Source organism: Bison bison, unplaced genomic scaffold, assembly GCF_000754665.1.
Source record: "Bison bison bison isolate TAMUID 2011002044 unplaced genomic scaffold, Bison_UMD1.0 scf7180017864293, whole genome shotgun sequence".
Lineage (NCBI taxonomy): Eukaryota > Metazoa > Chordata > Mammalia > Artiodactyla > Bovidae > Bison > Bison bison.
Window position 1 is genome coordinate 2,269,764 of NW_011494865.1, and position 18,408 is coordinate 2,288,171.

Here is an 18,408-nt window from a genome sequence, read left to right on the forward strand (position 1 = left end):
CCTAAGTGATGTGGAAGTTGTATATTATGGAACTACTCAAACTTTTAAAATATTTATCAAACAACATGTATAATAAGCCCACTTGGAGACTGGTTCCTATGTTCTAGGCCCTGTAATAATTGTATTATATAGATTGTTTTGCAATATCCTTATAACAGCCCTCTGAGGTAGATGGCTCAGTGGTAAAGAATCTGCCTGCATTGCAGGAGATGGGAGTTCAATCCCCTGGAGAAGGGAACGGCTATCTACTTCAGTGTTCTTACCTGAAAAATCCCATGGACAGAGGAGCCTGGCAGGCTACAGTCCATGGGGTTGCGAAGAGTCGGACACAACTGAGCGATGGAACAGGCACACGTGCATGTATAAAACAGATAACTGCTGAGGACCTACTCTCCAGCACAGAGAGCTCTCCTCAAGGCTCTGTGGTGACCTAACTGGGAAGGAAATCCAAGGAAGAGGGGATACTTGTGTACGTGTGGCTGATTCAATTTGCGATACAGAAGAAGCTAACACAACATTGTAAAGCAGCTCTACTTCAATTAAATAATAAAAAATGAAAGAAAGGCCCATGGAAATCATAGAGGGCTGCTTCCCAAACACACCTGGAGACTGGCAGTCATGACAGTGACCCTCGGAGGGGTGTGCCGCCAGGTTCCTGCCTTCCTGACCATCCCGGGTACCACCGCTCATCACTGCTTCCCCACTGAGACTCCCAGTCAGGCCCAAGCACAGTCACGGGACTAATGCATTGAGCCCATTCCTGTGAGACCCAGGACTCCTCAATAGGAAGCTTGGGCTCAAGAACTGCTGCACCCCCTGCCCCAATCAGCCTGGCCTTGGCTGCAGCCTGAGACACTTGCTACCCAGTGTCTCTTCCTTGCCTTCTTCAGTGGCATCAGACCTGCATTATGGCCTGAAGTTTCTTCCCCCTTCTCTAGCTCCTTTCTTGTATTCTTCACAAGTGTGTGCATGCTAAGTCCCTTCAGTCGTGTCTGACTCCTTGCGACCCTATGGAGTGTAGCCCGCCAGGCTCCTCTGTCCACAGGATTCTCCAGGCAAGAATACTGGAGTAGGTTGCCATGCCCTCCTCCAGGGGATCTTCCTGACCCAGGGATCAAACCCTCATCTTTTATGTCTCCTGCATTGGCATTCTTTGCTACTAGCACCACCTGGGAAGCCCTATTCTTTACAAGTGCTTTGCTTCAAAACCTGTCGCAATCTAATTCCACTTTGGTGACTGCTTCTCAGAGGGCCTCCAACTCACAGTTGAGTTTCTTTCCACTGTACCCTCGGTCCTCACTCACCTTTTTTCAGGCTTTCTCTTAGCACCATGCTTTTCCCTTAATATCACTTTCTCAATTTTAGGTAGTTAAAAATTTTTTTTTTTTTCCCGTGTCCTCCATTAGACTGTAAACTCTGTTAGGGCAGGAACCACATCTAAAATGAACTCAGCATTGTATCCTGGTGCCTGACAGTGCCTAGGATGAAGTGGACATTCTGTCAGTATTTATAGAGTGGGAGGAATTTTCTCTGCTTCTCAAGTCATCTAACAACCCAGGCCCCGCTGGGTCAGCATGCTCTGTATGTTGTGGGTGTTGGTATTTACAGTGGAGACAAAAAGTGTCATGGGGAGAAGTCATTGGTTTGAAAAACAAGAATTCACACTTCCCTGACATGATGAGTCTTAGAAACAGTCAGGACCCCCTGGAAACCAGAGTGAAGCCACTTTGAGAAATTATAAAGAGCTAATAGAAGGTGGCATTTCCGAAGAGGTTAGAGAAGGCGGGAGTTCAGAGAGGCTGGTCTTCAAAGGAAATGTTCTTGGAAAACTAGCAGACAACCTTGAGACTTGGCCCCAAATCAAATTAGCCTTTTCATGTTCACAAGCAAACAGGTGTCTGAGGGATGCAGAAATCTGAGTACGAGGGAGAGAGGGAGGAAGAAGGCCTTTGGGACTGATCTGAGTACGAGGGAGAGAGGGGGAAGAAGGCCTTTGTATGGGACTCTGCCATCGCAGGATTTACCCAGCAGAGGTGCTGAGGCTTCATTGGATCCTGGCTCTGAGCTGTTCCATCTCCTCCAGCTCTCCTTAGCACAAGCCCAGCCTCCCCCAGGCTCTGTTTCGGGTTTAAGAAGAAACCAGGTCATCTGCAATTTATGGATATATGCCAGAGGGCCAGTGTTTCTGGCTTAATGTTTGCTGTTCCTTTCTGTTCCTGTTAGTTTTGTGTTCTTTTGAAGTTTCTTTCCTTTTGGACTGCAGTACACTAGCAAAGGGCTTCCTGGGTGGCTCAGTGGTAAAGAATCCACCTGCCAATGTAGGAGACATGGGAAATGCAGTGTTAGAAATGGCAACCTATTCCAGTATTCTTGCTTGGGAAATCCCCTGGACAGAGGAGCCTGGTGGGCTATATAGTGCATGGGGCAAAAGACTGGACACGACTTAGCGACAGCACAACCACAACACTAGCAGAAGCTTGTCTGGAGATATTTAGTGTTCATGAAGAAGTTTTCAGTGGTAGTGAAGAGGCAGTGCAGTCCAATGGATAATACTGTGGCTTTGGACGCTGTATCAGTCAGGGTAGACGAGGCCATGCTGCAGTAACGAACATCACCTAGGTCTCATTCACGCCACATGTCTCAGGATGCATGCATTGCTATCACAAAATATCATAGGCTGGGTGGATTAAACAATAGACATTTATTTCTATTGTTTAGAAATAAATTCTAAGTCTGGGCAGTCCCAGATTTGTGGTGTCTGGTGAGAGCTCCCTTCCCGGCTCACAGCCGGCTGCCTTCTCCCTGTGGTCTCCCGTGGCACTTGAGCTCTCAAGTTCTCTGGTGGAACTCTGCTCAACGTCATGTGGCAGTCTGGATGGGAGGGGAGTTTGGGGGAGAATGGATACGTGTACACGTTTGGCTGGGTTGCTCGGCTGTGCACCTGAACCTATCACAGCATTTTTCTCTTTAAATGTATTCCTGGCTGCCCTGAGTCTTTGCTCTGCACGCAGGCTTCTGTCTAGCTGTGGCCAGCAGAGGCTACTCCAGTTGTGGTGTGCGGGCTCCTCGTGGTGGCTTCTCTTGTTGCAGAGCACAGGCTCTAGGGCATGCGCACTTCAGTAGTTGTGGCTTCCATGGGCTTAATTGTCCCATGGTATGTGGAATCTTTCTGGACCAGGGATTGAACCCATGACCCCTACATTGGCAGGCAGATTTTTAACCACTGGACCACCAGGGAAGGCCTATCACAATATTGTTCGTTGCTATATTCCAAAATAAAATAAAAAGTTTAAAACTTTTTTTTTAAAAAAAGAAGAAAGTTTCCCTGGTGTCTCTTCTTGTAAGGGCACTAATCTCATCATAATGGCCACCCCCCTCATGACCTCATCTAAGCTTCATCACCTCCCAAAGGCCTCACCTCCAGAAACCATCACATTGGGAATTAGGGCTTCAGCAGATGAATCTGGGGTACAAACATTCAGCCCATCACAGTTTCCTTCCTGGGTCCTCTGGGGCTGTGCTTCTGTCATCCTCCCATTGGAATCCAGGCTCATGAAGCTGTCAACATCTGGGGCATTGCTATTCAACGTGGCAGAGGAAAAGAGAACATGGTTGAATTAAGCCCTGGCCCCTGTCTTCGAGTGACATGTGTCTCTTCTGCCCACATTCAAAAACAAGTTATTCATCTATGTGTGACTTCAAAGTGGGGCATAGAAAGTACAGTCCTGGCTTTTGCTTAGGCGAGAACTGTATTACTGGGCACAGCTCCAGCGATCGCCAGAGTCACACAGTCTAGACATTGCCATGAGGATATTTTCTAGGTGGACTAACATTCAAATCAGTGGACTTTCAATAAAGCAGATTACCCTCCATAATGGGCATGAGTCTCATCTAATCAGTTGAAGGCCTTAAGAGCAAAGACTTCAGTCTGCTCTTCGCCCAACAAATTTGGCCTCAAGCCTGCAACTTGGAAACCCTAGAATTTCCAGACTGCCTGGTTTGCTTTCTGGATTTTGGACTCAATACTGTAACATCAACTCTTCCCTGTATTTTTAGCCTGTTAGGCTGCCCTTTGATTTTGGACTTGCAGCCCCCACAACTGCATGAGACAGTTCCTTAAAATACCTGTCTGTCTGTCTATCTCTGTTTGATATTTATGTATTAATTGGCTATGCTGGGTCTTCGTTGCTGCAAGAGGGCTTTCTCTAGTTGAGGAGAGTGGGGACTGCTCTCTAATTGTGGTGTGTGGGCTTCTCATCGTGGTGGCTTCTCTTGTTGCAGAGCATGGGCTCCAGGGCGACGAGCTTCAGTAGTTGCAGCTCATGGACTTAGTTGTTCCTTGGCATATAGGATCTTCCCGGACCAGGGATTGAACCTGTGTCCCCTGCATTGGCAGGCAGATTCTTTACCACTGAGCCACCAGGGAAGTCTACCTGTCTGTCTGTCTATCTCTGTTTGATATTTATGTATTAATTGGCTATGCTGGGTCTTCGTTGCTGCAAGAGGGCTTTCTCTAGTTGCGGTGCTCGGGCTTCTCACTGCGGTGGCTTCTCTTGCTGCAGATCACAGGCTCTAGGGTGCCCCGGCTTCAGTAATTGAAGCACATGGACTCAGTAGTTGCAGCTCTCAGGCATTAGAACACAGACTCAGTAGTTGTGCTGCACGGGCATAGCTGCCTCGAAGCATCTTCCTGATCCAGGGGTCAAACTCATGTCCCCTGCACTGACAGACAGATTCTTACCCACTGGACCACAGGGAAGCCCTGTCTATATCCTTTTGGGTCTGTCTTTCTGGAATAACTTGGCTAATATATAGTTATACCCTGATTATACAGTTAACCCCTCAACCTGTCAACGTCCAGTCCAGAGCTAAACCTTGTTTCTTGAACCTGCTTCCAGATCACCTAATACAAATGCAAATCCTGTAATGAGAACTGTCTAACCTTCTCTAATAAAAAGGATGCACTAAATAATAATTATCAAAATAAAGTGTCATAATAAATACCATGTACATCTACTAAAGTAAAGGACATTAAAAGTATCTAGCCTGAGTGAACTCCGGGAGTTGGTGATGGATAGGGAGGCCTGGCGTGCTGTGATTCATGGGGTCGCAAAGAGTTGGACACGACTGAGTGACTGAGCTGAACTGAACTGAGCCTTTGACAGTATTGCAACAATATTTGAATTTCTAGAAGCTGTTTTTCTACTTTGAGAAAAAGTAAGGGTTTTGGACTGAACTTGTGGATTTCCTGTGGGCTATTATGCTAGCTCTGTGCTAGCAGAGTCATCAGTCATCCTATAAAACGGGAATTCTTGGGACTTTCCTTGTGGTCCTGTGGCTAGGACTCTGTGCTCCCAATGCAGCAAGCCTGGGTTTGATCCCTGGTCAGGGAATTAGCTTCCACATGCTGCAACTAAAGATCCCACATGCTGTAAGGAAAATTGAAGATCCCATGTGCTGTAGCTAAGACCGGGAACAGCCAAATAAATAAATAAATATTAAAAAAGAAAAAAAGAACTCTTGCTTTTGCTTGCTACTTATTACTTTAGTACTAACCCCTTGCCTTAACCTATCTCTCAAACTCAAGTAAGTACATTCTGTCCTCCACCCTTGCAGTGCCTCTTTGCTTCATCTGCCTTTGAAATTCTAGCATTTATTATAATTAATTGATTTATTTGAAATTTCAGCAATTCATGAATGATATTGTTTTCCTGGCTTTAGTTTTGGGGAATCCCATTGGATAGCAAGGAGATCAAACCAGTCGATCCTAAAAGAAATCAACCCTGAATATTCATTGGAAGGACTGATGCTGAAGCTGAAGCTGAAGCTGAAATACTTTGGCCACCTGATGCGAAGAGCTGACTCGTTGGAAAAGGCCCTGATGCTAGGAAAAATTGAGGGCAAGAGGAGAAGGGGGCAACTGAGGATGAGATGGTTGGATGGCATCACTGACTCAGCGGACATGAGTTTGAGCCAACTCTGGGAGATAGTGAGAGACAGGGAAGCCTGGTGTTCTGCAGTCCATGGGGCCGCAAAGAGTTGGACACAACTTAGCGACTGAACAACAGCAACATTTATATGGGGTCTCCTCCTGGTTATACTGCTCTAGCCAGCCTTGGGACGTACAACCTTCCCAGAAGTTGATTAGCTCTGGGCTTCTAAAAAGAAAAAAATAATAACAAAATCACTAAAATTTGCTGAGCACTTACTCTGGGCTTGAAACTGTGCTCATAAATTTTTTGCACATAGACGTAAGTGTTCTAGAAATCATCTTACTTAATCTTTGCAACAGTTCCACGAAGTTGATATATTATCAAGGACATTTCTATAGATAAGGAATTTGAGGCTCAGAGAGGTTACATTGTGGTGGGGCTGGGCTTCAGATTTTTCTGGCTCCAAAGCTTGTGCCTTAATCATAATGTGCCACTGTGCAGGCAGGATTCTGGACAGTTCTGAGAGAATCTCTCTTTCTTTTAAACATTTATTTATTCATTTGGCTGTGTCAGGTCGTAGTTGCAGCATAGTCTTTCACTGCAGCGTGTGAGCTCCAGAACACTCAGACCCTGCCCCATGTGGAATCTGAATTCCCTGACCAAGGATCCAACCTGCATCTCCCACACTGGAAGGCGGATTCTTAACCACTGGACTACAAGGGAAGTCCCTGGGTGGATATCTCAACAGCAAGAATAAAGAGGTTTATCAGTCAGGGATGGTCATGGGAGCTGAGCCACCGTGAGTAGAGCATCTGGGACGTATTGTAGAAATCAGAACTTCCATAGTTGTGGAGGGAGCTGGGGAGCTGAGGACCAGAGGAATCACTGACCGGCTGATCTGAGGAGTCAGGAACGTCCAGTTGCTAACATGGCGCTGTGAGAGGGAGCTTGTGAGATTTGTTTAGGTTGCCTCTGTGCGGCCCCGCCTCTGTGAATCAACAGGTAAGCTAATGGCAAAATGGCGGGGCTAGGGCCACTGTTGGTCAGCAGGGCATCAGGTGGGAAGAAGAGCTAAATGCAAAGCAAAGGAGAATGAAGATGTGCCTGAACCCATGAGGCGTCTTACCATGCATCACTGCATGTGACAATGATATCCTTTGGAGAATAGGAAGCTGCCACTTCCTATGCTCTTTCCCAGTCTCATGCATGCTCCTCTGTGGGTCAACTCTGCCCTGGAACCATGTGGGGGTGCTGGGAGACACAGCTCCCAGAGAAACCTGGGGGACATAGGACGACAGAGCACAGAGGTTACTCAAGGTGGTCAACAGAAGGCAAGGACTGGGTGTGCAGTCAAGGTGTGGCTGGAAGGGGGACCCCTACCAGGGCCTGAGAGCAGGCTCTTGTCTAATACTCAGAAATGAATTGGCCAAGGAGACACATGTGCTGAAAAAGCAAGAGACTTCATTGGGAAGGGGCTCCCTGGGTGGAGAGCAGGAGGGTCAGGGAACCCAGGAGAACTCCTGGGCCACGTGGCTTGCAGTCTGCAGTATGGTGATGGGATTAGTTTCTGGGTTGTCTTTGGCCAATCACTCTGACTCAGGGTCTTTCCTGGTGGCGTATGCCTTGCTCAGCCAAGATGGGTTGCAACAGAAAGGATTCTTAGAGGGGGTAAGACACATGGCGTCTCCTTTTGTGCTTTCTCGAACTCATCTGGTTGGTGGTGGCTTATTAGTTCCATGTTCCTTACCAGGACCTCCTGTCGTAAAATAACTCATGGAAATGGATACTATGGTGCCTGGTCAGAGTGGGCAGTTTCCGTCCGTGTGTTTCCCCTAACGAAAGGCCTTGGTTTTTGTTTTTTAAAATATGTATTATTTATTTATTTTGGCTGTGCCAGGTCTTAGTTGCAGCATTCAGGGTCTTTTAGTTGCAGCATGTGGGGTCTAGTTGTCTGACCAGGGGGGTGAACCCTGGGCCCCCTGAATTGGGTGCGTGGAGTCTTAGCCACTAGACACCAACGAAGTCCCTTGTCCAGGGCCTTGTGATGGTGAATTTTGTGCGTCAGTTTGAAGGGCCAAGGGGTGCCCAGATACTTGGTCAAACGTTATTCTGGGTGGGTCTGTGTGGGTGTTTTTGGATTTATTAACATCCAAGTGGGGCTTCCCTGGTGGCTCAGATGATAAAGAATCTGCTTGTAATGCGGGAGACTCGGGTTCGATCCCTGGGTCAGGAAGATCCCCTGGAGAAGGGAATGGCTACCCACTCCAGTATTTTTGCCTGAGAAACCCCATGGACAGAGGAGCCTGGCGGGCTACAGTCCATGGGGTTGCAAAGAGTCGGACATGACTGAAGCAACTTAGCACGGCACAGCATCTGAATGAGTATACTGAGTTAAGCAGATTGCCCTCGTCCAAAGAGTTGAAGGTCTGCCTGCCTGCTGAGCTGGGACCCCAGTCTTTTCCTGCCTTTGGACTCAAGCTGAAACATCAGCTCTTTTTGGGTCTGGAGCCTGCTGGTTCTTGAGCTGGAACTTTAAACTCAGACTGAAACGACACCATCACTGTTGATTTTCCTGGGTCCCCAGCTTGCCAACTGCACATCTTAGGACTTTTCAGCCTCCTTTGTGAACCACTTTCTTATAGTAAATGTCTTTCTCTCTATATATACATCCTGGTCGTTCTGTTTCCCTGGGGAACCCTGACAAACATAAGTCTAGAGAAATCTACTAAAATCCTTGGAAAAACTTGTGTACTGTTGGTTTGGAGTTAAGAGCTAAAGGTCAGCGTGTTCTGCTGTTAAAACTTGCTAGTCGTTTAGTAATTTGGGAAAAGAATCTTTTAATTGAGTGGATTTTCCTTGTAGTTGGGAGCTGTTATACTAGTCAGTTATACTTAACATAACACGCTAATGGCTTTAGAGTTTGAGGCAGCGTCTTTTCGCTTCTTTAGAGCGTTGAGTGACTGCTGAAGCTTGATATCGACTCAGGGATTGGTTTTCCTCCCTGTTTTCTCTGTGTAAAGTGAGGTCAGACCCAGCACTCTTTTGGTGATGTTATTACATCTACAAACTTTTTCAGGAAACTTAAAAAAAAAAAATCCTTATTGTTAAAACATACTATTTACTTCTGTTTTATTGTTTTGCTAAACCCCCAAATCACAGTCTTTGCGGACTAGAGAGAATTGTAGAGATAATCGGGCCTGACTTTTCCCAAATCATATTCACAAAACATTTATTCCTAAATTTTCATAGGTGATCCTTCAAAAAAGGGATTCAGTGACCACATAGATTTGAAAAGGCAGCATACACGCCCTTCCCCTTTTGAAGAATCCAGCACTTTAATAAAGTTTGAGATACATCTTAAAAAAAATATGTATTTGTTTGGCTGTGCCGGGTCTCAGTTGCAGCACACTGCATCTTCAGTTGTTGTTGCAACATGTGGGATCTTGTTCCCTGACCAGGGATCAAACCTGGGCCCCCTGCATTAGGAACACAGAGTCTTAGCCACTGGACCACCAGGGAAGTCCACCCAAATGCACGTTAGTAAAGTTTGAGATACTTCTTAAACTTTGAAATGGATGTATCAAGTAGGCAGTTGGTAGATGGGTCTGGATCTCAGGTCAGGGCTGGAGTTGAATATACAGATTTGGAAGGTAAAATATTGAATATCATGGGAACAGAAGAGACGAGTAAGGAGGGTTTAGAAAGCGTGAGTGTGTGAGGGCTGGAAGTGGTGCAGCTCTCTTGTGACCATGAGGGAAAGATCTACGAATGGAGCCAAGACTCAGAAGATGGCATTGATGAGGCAACTGACAGAGAGACACTTCAGCTACTATACTTTTCAGCTATAATACTAGTAAATTCTTTTTGAACTTAAGTTTTTATATCATTTCTATGGGAAGAGTCCTGACTAACATAACATCTCCCAATCCCTTATCTCTGTCTATGTTTCCCCATCACCTTTGCTGTCATGGAGGAGAATCAGCTGACCCAAAGATGCCAGAATTCACGTGTTCTGCTGTGAAAACTTGCTAGTTGTTTAGTAATTTGGGAAAAGGATCTTTTAATTGAGTGGAATTTTCCTTGCAATTGGGAGATGTTATACTAGTCCCCCTTATCCTGAGGAGCAAAGGGGAAGGCACAGCTTACCTCAGTCAGTGTCTGTTCTGGACATTTCAAGCAAGAGTGGAGGAATCAGTTAAGAATGGGTGACTATGGTTAAGGATTTTATGTTTGGATTATTAGCAATCAACGCAAACTGACTCTGGCTAACATAAGCCAAAAGGGAGCTTTATTGGAAGGATCATGGGTTTCCCCCACAAAGTCAGAGCAAGCTGAACAGCAAACCTGGGGAAGGGGAGCTGCCCTGGGGAGCCTCAGCAGGCTGGCATTACCCTCCTCTCTGGGCTGCCCATCCACTGATGGGATACAGCTGCAAGTTCTGCTCTCTCTGGTTCAAGCTTGAAATGACTTGGAGAAAGATGCTTTTGGGGAGATAGTGTGCTGTAAGATGAAGATCCCCAGCCTGGTTCCCAGGAGTCCACCCAGCGCATCTGAGATGCTTGGCAACTGGTCAGGAGGTGATTGCCATGACCTATCTGAGGATGGAGCCATTCTTGGGCTTCTCCAGGATGTTTGAGGCCTACAAGGGATTAAGAACAACCTCTGCAGGGACTTCCCTGGCAGTCCAGGGGCAAAGACTCTGTGCTCCCAATGCAGGGGACACAGGTTCAATCCCTGGTCAGGGAACTAGATCCCACATGAGGCAACTAAGAGTGTGTGGCGCAACTGAAAAAGATCCTGTGTGCTGCAACTAAGACTTGGTGCAGCCGAATGAATAAATTATTGTTGTTGTTCAACTGCCAAGTCGTGCCAGACTCTTTGTGAGCCCCTGGACTGCAGCACGCCAGGCTTCCTTCCCTGTCCTTCACTGTCTCCCAGAGTTGGCTCAAATTCATGTCCATTGAGTCAGTGATAAATAAATACTTAAAAAGAGAAAAAGAACAACCCCTGGAGGCCTTCATCGCTTGTAAGTCCCAGTGAGGGTGCTTTGGCCCTCGCACTGTCTCAGACTCTGCCCATCCTGGTCCGACATCTTTAATCTTTATTCTTTCCTCTTTAGACTATGATCTTCATCTTTGGGTAACTTTCCTTTTACTCTACTCTTTTCCCTCCTCCAAGCTCCTCAGCTACTATAGGCAGAATTAGTGAGAAGACAGCTCGCTGTGTGTGGGCTCTCACCAGACACCAAATCTGCTGACACCTTTATCTTGGAGTGCCCGGCCTTCAAAGTTGGGAGAAATATAGTTTTGTTGTTCATAAGCCATCCAGTCTATGGTATTTTTTATAGTAGCCTGAATGGACTAATAGAGCACCCTTTAAAAAAATGATTCTATTGAAAAAATAATCATTACTATTAACAATAATTATTCACACAGTACCAAAATTTTTCAATGAAAAGTAAATTTGTTTTTCCACCCTGGACTTTTTGTGTCTTGCCGGAGGCAATGATTACTGTCTCCTGAGCATCTTTGCGGATGTAGTGTATGTTTATATCTCTATATAGACCCTACATGGAGAAGGCAATGGCACCCCACTCCAGTACTCTTGCCTAGAAAATCCCATGGATGGAGGAGCCTGGTAGGCTGCAGTCCATGGGGTCGCGAAGAATCAGACACGATTGAGCGACTTCACTTTCACTTTTCCCTTTCATGCATTGGAGAAGGAAATGGCAACCCACTCCAGTGTTCTTGCCTGGAGAATCCCAGGGATGGGGGAGCCTGGTGGGCTGCTGTCTATGGGGTCGCACAGGGTCAGACACGACTGAAGTGACTTAGCAGCAGCAGACCCTACATATTTTATTTTTTTGTTTGTCTTTTTAAATTTTACTTTTAAAAATATTTTTAAAATATTACATATTTTATTTGTAAACACAACAAAGAAGATTTGAAAACACACTCTTCAGTACTTTGCATTTTCCACTTAGTGATGTACTGTTCACATCAGAGGGCATTGGTTTCATTCTTTGCATAGTATTGAATTCTTTGCATGGTTGCATAGTATTCTACTGTGAGGTTCCTCATGACGGACAGGCTCGTGTGACTACAAATGATGCTGCAGTGAACATCTTTCTGCATAGTACTTCAGGCACCTGAGCCAGTACATCTGTCAGAAACAGCAGTGCTTTCCACCAGACTTCCCCAGCATGGCCTAGTTTAGCCACTTCCTCTTTCTCTCTGCTCCTTAAGTACCCTCAATATACTGACTGATCGACTCAAAGGCCACCAGTGACCCCTTCCCTACTGCATCAACTTGGACTTTTCCACAGAATTTGATCCCATTTCCTATCCTTCTCTGAAACTCTCCTTGCTCAGCTGATAGGAGAGATAACCTTTGTCCTGGCCTATCTCTAATCATGCTTTTCCTGTGTCCTTTCCTGTCTCCCAGGGTCACCGTTTGGCAGGAGTCTGAAGGCGTAGGACCTGCTGGGCCAGCCCTTTCAGCTCTTGGTTGTCCCACCCAGGCTGTCACACCCGTTGACCTCACCTCTGGAGGAATGTGAGATTTGATCAATCTAAGTTCAAACTTTCCTCTAGGCTCAAGCCCTTCATTAAAAAAAAAAAAAAGGTGTGTTCTTTTTAATTCTTGCATTTTATTTTATCATTGTTTTCATATCAAAAAGTGTAAAGAATAACCAAAATAAAACAAAAGAATAACACAGAAACTGTCAATTTGTCTACCATTCAGCTTAATAAAATGTGACCAATATAGGTGAAGCCTCTTTTGCCCCCTTTCTGCCCTCTAGAGATAGGCACTGCCGTTAATCTGAGATTTTTTGGGTCCTTGCAGTTTACTTGAGTCCTGTATTTCTGATTGAGTTTTTGGGACATTTCCATATGGGTATCTCTCAGTATGGTTAAATGCAAACACATGCAATTCCATTTATGTAAAAGGAAGAATGTGCTACATGAATCAATCAATCAATCTGGCCACCTACAGAAATCCTTCCAGAAAGATCTATATCACGAATTGGCTAAACAGAACACATTGGCAATAGCATGGGGGACTCGACTCTGTGATAACCCATATGGGAAAAGAGTATGAAAAAGAATAGGTATGAGAATATGTATAACTGAATCACTTTGTATAATACAACATCATAAATCAACTATACTCCAATAGAAAGTGAAAACAGACAAAGAACACACTGGTGGGCCTGTTTGCAAATTCTGCTTTATACACCCCAATATTAACGGTGACTGTTTCTGTATGCTATGACTATGGGTAATTTTGCTATATGCCCAACTGTTTTTTCAAAGTTTTCAACAGTGGAACATAGACATTGGATAGACGTTCAACAGTGGAATATAGACATAACATAGACATATGTTATAATATTATGTTAGTTTATTGTTGTTGTTCAGTCACTAAGTCATGTCCGACTCCCAGAGTTTGCTCAAATTTATCTCCATTGAGTCAGTGATACTATCCAACCATCTCATCTTTTGCCACCCCTTTCTTCTCCTGCCCTCAGTCTTTCCCAGCATCAGGGTCTTTTCCAATGAGTTGACTCTTCACATCAGATGGCCAAAGTACTGGAGCTTCGGCTTCAGCATCAGTCCTTCCAATGAATATTCAGTGTTGATTTCTTTCAGGATTGACTGGTTTGATTTCCATGCTGTCCAAGGAACTCTCGAGAGTCTTCTCCGGCACCACAGTTCAAAAGCATTATATTAATAGTCATATATTATTATTATGTCCCAAATATGTCTTCCTCTAGCCCTCTTTTACCTACCTCTTTTTTTTTTTTTAACCTATTTTACCCTAGAAGTAAAAATAGAAGTTGCCTCTTTTACCCTAGAAGTCTCTATTTGTCGGAATTCTGGGATTCTTCCTAGGTTTAAAACTTGGTAGTCGTGCTTCATACTCCTTTTTTCTTAAAAAAAAAAAAATTGTTCATTTGGCTTCATCAAATTGTTCCTTTGGCTTCACGGTCTTAGTTTCAGCAGAATCTTTAGTTGCAGCAAGTGAATGCTCGGTTGCAGCAGGTGGGATCTAGTTCCCTGAACAGAGATCGAACCCGGGCCCCCGGGATTGGGCACATGGAGTCTTAATCACGGGATCACCAGGGAAGTCTCCCCCTCTCACATTCTCTCTTCCCACTATACTTTGTGGTTATTTGAGTGCATTTCTATCTCCTCTAAGAAATGGCAACCCACTCCAGTATTCTTGCCTGAAAAATCCTATGGACAGAGGAGCCTGGTGGGCTCCAGTCCAAAGGATCGCAAAGAGTTTGACACTGAGTGACTAAACACACATGCACACTGTCTCCTCTGTTAGATTTTAAGTTCTTCAGTGGCTCAGACCTTGTCTTATCTCTCTCCTTGGGGCCCATCACACAGCACAGCTCAGAGAACAGATGCTCCAGAAATGGTTACTGAACCTTCTGCTTGATGCCTCAGGCTTGTTGACAATGCCACAATTGTCACCTGCCTGGGAAATTTCCTCTATAAATAAGCAGTTTCTGTTTCAAGTATGGTTTGCTCTTGCTGCATATACCCCCTCTCTTACTTAACTCAAGCCTCAAACTTAGAAACTGGAATTAGTGTTGGTATTCAAATCCTTAGCCACAGTACAAAGAGTCAGCCCCCTTAAGAACCAAATCTTCAATGTGAAGTTCTGTTTTTTCCCTCGACATTCTGGCTGTTGTCACTACATTTGCTGGGGAATTCTCAACAAGAGTTTACTTGTCCTTCCATGCTGTTCTTTCTGCGGTTTCCTTGTTTCTTTTTGTGATCCAGTTCCAGATGGCTCAGCGGTGCTCCCCAAATGAATATTTTGACAGATTGCTGAATTCTTGCATATCGTGTCAACTTCGATGCCCTAATACCCCTCCTGTAATATGTCAGCATTATTGTAACACAAGTAAGTAATCCTGTTTGAATGATTACTCACTGGTGTGAAGTATTTGCTGTGTGTGTGTGTGTGTGTGTGTATGTGTGTGTGTCTGTGTGTGTGTGTCCTTGCTGTGTCCGACCCTTTGTGACACTATGGACTGTAACCCACCAGGCTCCTCTATCCATGGGGATTCTCCAGGCAAGAATACTGGAGTGGGTTGCCATGCCTTCCTCCATGGGAATCTCCCCAGCCCAGGTCTCCCACGTTGCAGGCGGATTCTTTACCGTCTGAGCCCCCAGGGAAGCCCAAGATTACTGGAGTTGACTGTTTATTCAAAGAAGACATTATGGGGAAGGTGGTGAGATTTTCTGAATCAAAAAGAGAAAGAAAATAAGGCAATCATTTAAATGCCAACAGGAATGGATACTTTTTCAGAACTCAACTCTATTTTATTCTGCAATCTTCGCAACATAGATTTTTATCATCTCTCCTAATTAAGTATTAACTTAGAATTTAAAAGTCAAAGCTGAGGAATTAGGGGAACTGGATGGCAAATAACCTTTACCTGATGTGAATATTATGTTATCAAGTTCATTCTCTCTCTGACGTTCTTTTGATTCAGTGAAAGGAACAAATACATTTCTCTGGACCTGTTTGGGCCTGAGCTTGATAGTTTCCTTGACAGTTTTCGTATTGATGTTCTTGCTAAGGAAGATGAGCTCCGAACCATTAAAGGACAAACTTAAAAACACAGGTTGGTTTGATGGTTGATCTTTGAAATCTCTTTCCAAGAGGTGGCTATTGTGAATTTCAATTCCTTTTCTTCTTTCATGTTGTGTATCTCATCCGGTAAGTGCCCTTTTGAGTATGTTACATGACAGTTGGGTTAAATGAACTTGGGAGAAGGGAGCTTCCTTTCCGATGTTTACACCTTCTTTGTTGATATCGTACCATGTCAGCCTTCCTCAACATTCTTCCTCTGGTATTTACTCTTTTGAAGTACTGAGGCCTCTTTGGGAAACATCCATCTCTTTGACCAAAGTCAGCACGTTGATTAAACATCACACTATCAGAAATAGCTAGCCAGGTCTGGTACTATATGAAAAAAATGTATTTGACAAGATTGGTGGCCGTATTTTTATACAAATACAAGTGTTGTTTGCTCAGATGAACAGTCTACTGCTGAAAAAAAGCTAGAAATGAATACCAATTGCTCCTGGATTATTTAAGCAATCATCTCAAAGGTCTGTATTAAGCAGTAGGGAATCAGTCCCAGGGAAGTGAATGTTCTGCTGAAGAGTTTCTTAAAAGAAAAATCTTTCAGCACCTTTGCCCATGATCTAATTTCTAGACCGCTTTCAGTCATTGCTCTGTTTCTTTATGTGTGTATTTTCCGTGCATAGTCTATAAGGCAACATTTCATCTGCTTTCTAGTGCAGAAAGGAGAGGAAGATGACTGTTCCATACCATTTACTCATTTCTCTTTTTTTGCCTGGGGCCTGAGAGACAGGTGGGGAGTGACTTTAAGTGTGACATTTTGGAAGATGGAGGTATCCCATGTAATGTTGGGAAAGTATTAAAACATGCCTGCACAGGCGTGTAGTGGGGACACAACAGAGACTCCTTTATGGGATTATGAAAGATTCATTAAAAAAAAAAAAAGTAATCTGCCCAATGCTTTGTAAGAGAAACATCTTTACTTTGAATTGTAAAGTGTCACCCAAGACTCATTCTGGTATGCTGTAACACACACTGATCTGTCATTTCACAATTGTAAAAAGGGTCGGTATCTTAATGCATCCAAGGGCCAAGTGGATCAGAAATGAATGTAGTGGGTCACTGGAGGTTCGGTGATAGGGGAGCGCGTGCCCAGCTTGAAGGAGACAAAGGCTCTTGACTCCCAAGTGTTTTCTTGTAGGAATGTCAGTTCCCACTGGCCACATTTTGTTGTCTTTAAAAAAAAATAAAGTAAAAGAGGGACTTCCAGGGTGGTCCTCTGGTTAAGACTCTGCACTTCCACTGCAGGGGGTACAACTTTGATCCCTGGTGGGGGAAATTCTGCGACCCTTTGGACTTTGTGACCCTATGGACTGTAGCCCACCAGGCTCCTCTGTTGGTGGGATTCTCCAGGCAAGAATACTGGAGTGGGTTGCCATTTCCTCCTCCAGTGGATCTTCCTGACCCAGGGATTGAAACTGTGTCTCTGTGTCTCCTGCAGTGCAGGCAGATTATTTACCGCTAAACCACCTGGGAAGCACCCCCAAGCCATGAGGTGTGGCCACAAAAAAGAGAGACCAGTTGTCTAGATTTGTATGTAAAATCTCTTGATTTTCAAACGTGGGCCAACATAACAAAACAGATAAGCAAACACTTTAAAAATACTGTGTGCCCTAAAGTGAGCATGTCTTTGAACCCAACATGGCCCATGGTCTTTCAGCTCATGACCTGGGGTGTAAGGCCTGCTTTTTTGGGGAAAGACTTTTGTCTCCTGTAGCTTTGATCCCTGATGCATGCTGCTAAGTGTGGCACAACCAAGCAGCCTGAAAGGTTTAGGATAACGGTTCTGTTTTTGTGCAATCAGGAGCGGTTCTCCAGAAGAATGCTAACGCAGACCTGGATCTTAGCAATAACAGCACCATCGTGGCTGAACCTCTTCTTTCGAGAGGCCTGGGGTACACAGTAGAAGAATGTACGTGCGAAGACTGTGTCAGGAGCAAACCGAAGGTCGATTCTGACCATTTCTTCCCCCTCCCAGCCATGGAGGAAGGCGCGACCATTCTTGTCACCACGAAAACAAATGAATACTGCAGCAGTCTGCTCGCTGCCTCCAGTGTCACGGGGATGGAGAAGTCAATTTATACCAGATAATTAACCATGTTAATGGTATAGAGTTATTTGGAAAATCTTTGTCCTAAGGGAAGGATGGTGTCTCAGATCTCTTTAAGATGATTGTACTTATCAGCGGATGATATGGCTTTCCATCCTCTAATTCTGGAAAATCTTTATGTTAGCTATGTTTTTCTACCTTATTGTTGGGAGCTTAACTCTGGAAACTTCCTTGGTTTCATGATTAAATTGACTCACTGAAAAAAACAAAAAAAGCACCGTAATGTGTAGATCCCACAGTCACATATTTCTATGGTTAGGCAGCTTCTCTCCTACACATGCGCACGTACATTTCAGGATAGACTGGATTTCTCTCTTTATTGTTAAAAGAAAGCAAGGTGATCCAATGTACTCTCTGTATATAGGAGAAGCCTGGAGTCACCACCCTGCTTCGGTGTGCAGCGCATGACTGGTTCCTGACTTTGGGAGCTTTCAGCTTCATGGAGTCATACAGGCATTATTATAATCGTATAAATGAACATGTAGCTGCAAACTGTGATAAAGGTGTACTCAGCATCATTTTTGTAGTTAACGCAGGAAGTAATAATGACAGATAGCATTTATTTAGCCTTTCTAATGTGCCAGGGTTGTTCCAAGTGCTTTACCTGTACTAAGGCATTTAATGTACACAACAAATCACAAGGTAGGTGGACCATTACTATCTCCTTGTTACACATGATGACAGAAAGGGAGT

At 44.6% G+C, this 18,408-nt stretch overlaps 1 protein-coding gene across 1 annotated transcript; it reads left to right on the forward strand.

The window, feature by feature from the left end:
• Nucleotides 1-14,536: 14,536 nt before the first annotated feature.
• TNFRSF17 (tumor necrosis factor receptor superfamily, member 17) lies at nucleotides 14,537-17,978 on the forward strand. Its single transcript, XM_010850680.1, has 3 exons — nucleotides 14,537-14,855; nucleotides 15,451-15,582; nucleotides 17,410-17,978. Exons 1-3 carry the CDS (start codon nucleotides 14,738-14,740, stop codon nucleotides 17,694-17,696), a joined length of 537 nt encoding a protein of 178 aa, XP_010848982.1. The 5' UTR covers nucleotides 14,537-14,737; the 3' UTR covers nucleotides 17,697-17,978.
• Nucleotides 17,979-18,408: the final 430 nt, after the last annotated feature.

What these genes read in the sequence shown, in the direction of transcription:
- TNFRSF17 (XM_010850680.1), top strand. Translation starts at nt 14,738, where the DNA reads ATGGCTCAGCGGTGCTCCCCAAATGAATATTTTGACAGATTGCTGAAT. An exon ending in TCAGCATTATTGTAACACAA is followed by an intron (nt 14,856 to 15,450) that starts GTAAGTAATCCT and finishes CTTTTGATTCAG; the next exon opens with TGAAAGGAACAAATACATTT. An exon ending in GGACAAACTTAAAAACACAG is followed by an intron (nt 15,583 to 17,409) that starts GTTGGTTTGATG and finishes TTGTGCAATCAG; the next exon opens with GAGCGGTTCTCCAGAAGAAT.